The 5,664-nt window shown below is 41.1% G+C and overlaps 1 protein-coding gene across 1 annotated transcript in view; it reads right to left on the bottom strand.

The window, feature by feature from the left end:
- Positions 1-5,664, bottom strand: part of LOC103515984 (1,4-alpha-glucan-branching enzyme-like) — a 44,441-nt gene that overhangs the window by 2,621 nt on the left and 36,156 nt on the right. The window contains exons 5-7 of the mRNA XM_008480932.2: positions 2,426-2,589; positions 1,996-2,143; positions 1,347-1,595 (exon numbers count right to left, since the gene is read on the bottom strand). Of these exons, the coding sequence (XP_008479154.2) occupies positions 1,347-1,595; positions 1,996-2,143; positions 2,426-2,589 (561 nt within the window). The remainder of the gene's footprint in view (positions 1-1,346; positions 1,596-1,995; positions 2,144-2,425; positions 2,590-5,664) is intronic.

The following is a 5,664-nucleotide window of genomic DNA, read 5'->3' as shown; positions in this document are numbered from 1 at the left end:
AAAAGCACCAAATGGAATCCAGTCAATTATACGTACAAATTTCGTTGGTACCTAGGTACTTATTGGTGGAGATATCTACACCTACAGCACCACATACTGTCTGTATGTTATTGATATTCAAGTAATGTTATTAGTGGAGATAGTCTGATTCAATTTTATACGCCAGGAGTGTCATTGGTGAAAAGTTCTAGAACTTCCCAGTCATTAGTAGCGAATCTCTAGTCCCAAGCTGGCGTTCCCATAGAAGGACTTATCCAAACCTGGTCGACCTATATATCAAATTAAAGATCTTTTTACCAGGAACACGAATGTGGTGGTGCAAATTTTGTCCAGAAAACCAAAAAGCCTGGTGAAAGGTGAAAGAAAGGCATGTTTCGCATGTCCCGGCACGCGCAGAGCTTCGTCCTATAGCTCTTGACGTTCGCGCGCTTTCCGGCACGCTTCAACCGTTCTCCTCATGACATCAGAAATAACCTTATCCAAGGTGAAAGAATTTTATTTTATTTATTATGGGACTGGTTGCTCCTCTCCCAAGAGAGTATGCAATTAACACTGCGACCTCTGTAGATCTATTGTGACCAGTATTTTTTCCCCTGCCCAAGCTGCTATACCCTGGCCTTGATGGAACCTAGAAGTACCCTCATTGGTATATTTCAACCTCCCCAGTTTCTCTAAAATTCACCTGTAGCACCTCTAAAGAGTCTGCACACTCAGGTTTATTCCAGAGAAAATCTGTGAGTTCATCTACTATCCCATTAAGAGGATACCAAGAGGTGCCTAGGCCAGAGAGCTACTTGGGGCCCCCGAACTGAAGGGGTCTAATGAGGGGTTTGATAGGTCTGTTATCCCAAGGCCTTGATGTAACCTAGAAGTGCCCTCACTGGGAAATTTCAAACTCCCCAGTTTCTCTAAAATTCACCTGTAGCACCTCTAAAGAGTCTGCACACTCAGGTTTATTCCAGAGAAAATCTGTGAGTTCATCTACTATTACTATCCCATTGAGAGGATACCAAGAGGTGTCATCAAGGCCAGAGAGTTAGTTCAGGGCCCCTAAATCGTAGGGGTCTGATGAGGGATATTCAGGTACATAATTATGTCGTTGTACCCTACTTCCTGAGACGGACTTGACCATAGTCCCATTCAGGTACCCTCAAAAGAGCCAGTGTTATTGTCTGTGGCTTGACAGGGCTGGTTTTGTCTCAGTTTTACGTCCTCCAGCGAGACCGAAGTGGCGGAAAAAGCTCGAGACCTAGGTCTGAGAGCCATAGGTTTGAAGCTTTTCCCGAGCCGACCCGACCCAACCCGGAACCACACACGTTCCGACTGTCATGTCACTCATGTCTGGCCTTATTTCTGCTTTAAAACTTGAAGTAAAAAAAATCTTACCCAGCCGGTAGTCGAACCCGGTTCCTCCCTCAGTGACCGGCCGACAGGATGCTGGCATACCGGATACATCCTCAGCTATGGTGATTATTTCCGGATATTTGTCATGTAGGAATTTGTTAGCTACCATGAGATAGATGAGGGCGTCAGTGTCTACGTTGAGGCCGAAATATTCATCGTAATGCCCCGAGAACCCCTCGCCACAGCCGTGACTGAAAACAGAAAAGAAAAAAAATTGATGAAATAGGTACCTATATATAGATAATGAAAAAATTGATTTTATTAGTATTATTATTATTACTTTTATTTTGACATTCATACAAGAACGGTGCACACTGCCCATCTATCCGGGCGGGAAACGAAACCGCGACCTAGCGCTTACAAGACAGGCGTGTTACTACTCACGCTAACTCTCTCAAGCTAACTACTAACTGGGGAGGCTTTATCCCAATACCTACAGTTACACATATCCTTTATACTCCATACAAAAACAATACTTTCTCATTACATTATTGTAATAAAAAGTAAAAAGCCCACTCTGAGGTTTAGGTGTAGGGGCAAACAGCCCTAAAGGATGAGATAAGCTTATATATATGAATCCGTGACACTTACTTGTGATACAGCATGGACGTGACTCCATCGAACCTGAAACCATCGAACTGGTATTCTTCTAGATACCACCGCAGATTTGATAGCAGGAATCTCAATACTTCAATCTCGGAATAGTTGAACAGTCTACTGTCCCACAGTGGGTGGGTGCCTGCAACATACGACGTGATTTATTTTTTCTTCTTCTCCTTTATTTGAAGAGGCATCAATTTCAGAACAATAGTAAATTCCCCCGCTATAATGCAGGAGGGGGAGGAGATATAGAGAGGAAGAAGATGAGGACATGGATCGTGGCAGAGTGCGTGACTTTTTTATGTAGAGGCTGACTTTTTTATGCAGGATTCTCACTTAGTGAGCTATTCCACCCAAACTGCTGATTTTGGGGTAAAAAATTGGTATATTTAGTGTTCATTTTAGGAAATGTTTTTCTTACCCCGTGGTCCATCATGGAAGAAGCAGGCTTGAGTTCCATCAAACTCATTCAGTCCATCCAATACATTCTTGCTGGCGTGTGAGTGTACCACATCTAATAACACATACAGTCCTGCCTTATGACACTCGTCTACCAGATATTTCAACTGCTCTGGAGTACCGAACCTGGGAAGTAGACATATGAAAACATGTTAGATTATATTGGTAGGTACATTCTTGCTGGCGTGTGAGTGTACCACATCTAATAACACATACAGTCCTGCCTTATGACACTCGTCTACCAGATATTTCAACTGCTCTGGAGTACCGAACCTGGGAAGTACACATATGAAAACATGTTAGATTATATTGGTAGGTACATTCTTGCTGGCGTGTGAGTGTACCACATCTAATAACACATACAGTCCTGCCTTATGACACTCGTCTACCAGATATTTCAACTGCTCTGGAGTACCGAATCCGTTGGTCCTCATTTTTCCTGCTCTATGACTTTGAAACATCACCCAAGTAAGCGCAACTGATCTATTCGCCTTGTTATTTCTCTCATGGGGAAGCACCAAGGGTAATCTCAATCTCACATAACTCACCTATCCAGTAAATGTCCATGTTGGTTTCTCACTACCAGTTTGACCTGGGAGAGATGAGTTAGCTTACAACTACCATCGGGATTAGGTGGAAGAACTAACTCCCACTTGCCGAAGTCTAACTTCTTGTATGCAAACTCCTCACGATTCCAGTTATTGAAATCACCTGCGGTGCAAACGACATACGTAAAACAATATAAAACATAGTCAAAACGAAGAATGGAAAAAATCACCTGCATAAACAAAGGTTCTGTATTTTACTAGCCAGCTTTGCCAGCTAGCCACAAGTGTAAACTCCACCAAAAATGATAAGCCGCCAGCCTAGTTAGCTTGGTTTTTAGCACGTCTGCCTTGTAAGCGCTAGGTTCGATTCCCGATAATGTTCGTTCTCGGAACGGCTGGCTTTCTCCTATCCTGTCTTCCTTTACGCTTTGATTTCGGCAAGATAAGACCTTAGCAGTTACAGTTCTCTCTATCAAAAACCTCTTTACAAAAAAAAAAAAAAATTATCCGTAACGTAACAACATCATGAATTGACGACGTTAAGCGACCGGCTTGGGAGAGATGAGTTAGCTTACAACTACCATCGGGGTTGGGTGGAAGAACCAACTCCCACTTGCCGAAGTCTAACTTCTTGTATGCAAACTCCTCACGATTCCAGTTGTTAAAGTCACCTGCGGCGCGAAAGACATGCATAAAACATAAACTTAGTTAAAGATAAAACTAATAAGAAAAAAAAAAAAAAAAAAAAAAAAAAAAAAAAAGAGGTGAAACAAGCAGGTGATTAAAAAGAGGTCGAACCCAATGCCTTCGGGTTGAGAGGCAGTGCTGTTAATCACTCGGGCACTGAGTCACATGATACTCAGACATATAGATAGTACAATAGGAAAGTTACCCTTGCATGAAATCTAACTTTTTTCAAGGGTTTATTAATTTATAACTGCGGAGGTCTTATCGTTCCGAAAGCGAGGAGAGAAGGAAGACAGGATAGGAGAAAGCCGGCCGTTCCGAGTACGAATATTATCCCATCAGGATTGGAATAAAACTACCCAGGGCGAGGAGCGAGCTATCAGGGAGACCTGATAGTGTGTGTGCTCAGCATCAGGTAATCAGGTAGACCTGACAGACGGAAATTTTCAGCCGATACTTGTCAGGTATACCTGATGGTGAGTGGCTGGCCTTATACCTTAAATACTACCCACCTTGTTTAACAATCCTAGGTATCACCACCCGTACAAAGTCCTCATAAGATGCACACTTCTGTTCCTGCGTACATATTCCTACGTGTGATTCATATATCTTGAGGTTCTCTGGTTTCTTCGGCTTACTAGAGGTCCACTTGTGTTTATCCTGAGGCTTTGGGTTCCAGATACGCTGCTCATAGGCGTGACCTACTACTGGGGGCTCCGTCACGTATGTAGCCCATGGGGAGAGTCTGAGAATAGAATAGAAGACAATGAAAAGAAATTCAAGAGAACGTACGTAGGTATATACTTCTTACCTACTGATAGGTAGTAGGTACCTAAATATAAGTGTACGAGTAATGTACTGCGGGACATATAAATACATCAAATAGATACCTACTTACCTACTGAAGTACTTAGTACTTACAAATTAATTAAATTAAATCCAACTCAAAATGACCAACACGTACAAAAATCCACTGTGGTTTTCCACTCAGCAGAAATATAACAAAATGACAACTTAACACTAAACAATAAAAATCTCTTTCAACTTGTTGAAAACAATAAAATTCTGAACAAAACAACCGTCCGCGAAGATGATGTGTTCAGTGTTCACTCACCGAAAAATTACAGACAAATGAAATTGGAGATTTTAAAAAAACGGAAATTCAATATGACCTCTGTCTAACTTTAGAAACTCTGATTATAAACTGGGCTATCGTAGAGAAAAAAACAACTTGGAGAGTTTTATGTTGGAAATTATTTTGTTATCAGTGAACTTTTGACATGGACAGCAATGGTTGTTACGAGTTTGAACTTAGACCTGACTCTACCTCGAGAAGAAAATGATGTCCATTGTAAATGGATATGAAATAAAACACAACTGTTTGAAAATTATCTCGGAATGGAATGCTTTGGAGAATTTACTGGAATAGTTGGGAAAGGAAAAAAGTTGTTTTTTATTGATAAAATTATTTTTTTCTTTTTTCTTTGATTATTTTCGATCTTTATTGAAAGAATGTGATAATTATTATATGTGAACAGTACCTACCTAGTACCTACACGGGCCGAGAAACAAAAACAAACGGAAGATTTAATTTCGCGCCTCCAGATTTTTGATAACCGCTTTCAGGAGGTAGAACGGGTGGGGATATGTCGATCATTTATCCCACATGTATTTTTTTTTTACCCCACCGGGAATCAAACGCGGGTCTCCCGCTTCCAAGACGAAGTAACTGTGGCAGCTAAATTCCGTTCCTCATGAACCTGGGAAAAGGACAGAAAGGGAAAAGGATAATAATATTCGCCCAGTTACCTTTAATTTTGCAGTACTTACCTATGTACCCACTTGGAACTTTGATAAACGACATTTTTCGTCTTTCTACTTTCTATCTATTTACTTACCTAAATACGTACGGACGGAATGTAAAAAACAAAGAAATCCACCTTGTTTCGATTAAATGAGTAAGCAA

The sequence above is a fragment of the Diaphorina citri genome, unplaced genomic scaffold (genome assembly GCF_000475195.1).
Source record: "Diaphorina citri unplaced genomic scaffold, Diaci psyllid genome assembly version 1.1 scaffold1454, whole genome shotgun sequence".
Classification (NCBI taxonomy): Eukaryota; Metazoa; Arthropoda; class Insecta; order Hemiptera; family Psyllidae; genus Diaphorina; species Diaphorina citri.
Note: the sequence above shows the minus strand (reverse complement) of the source record. Positions and strands in the feature narration are given on the sequence as shown.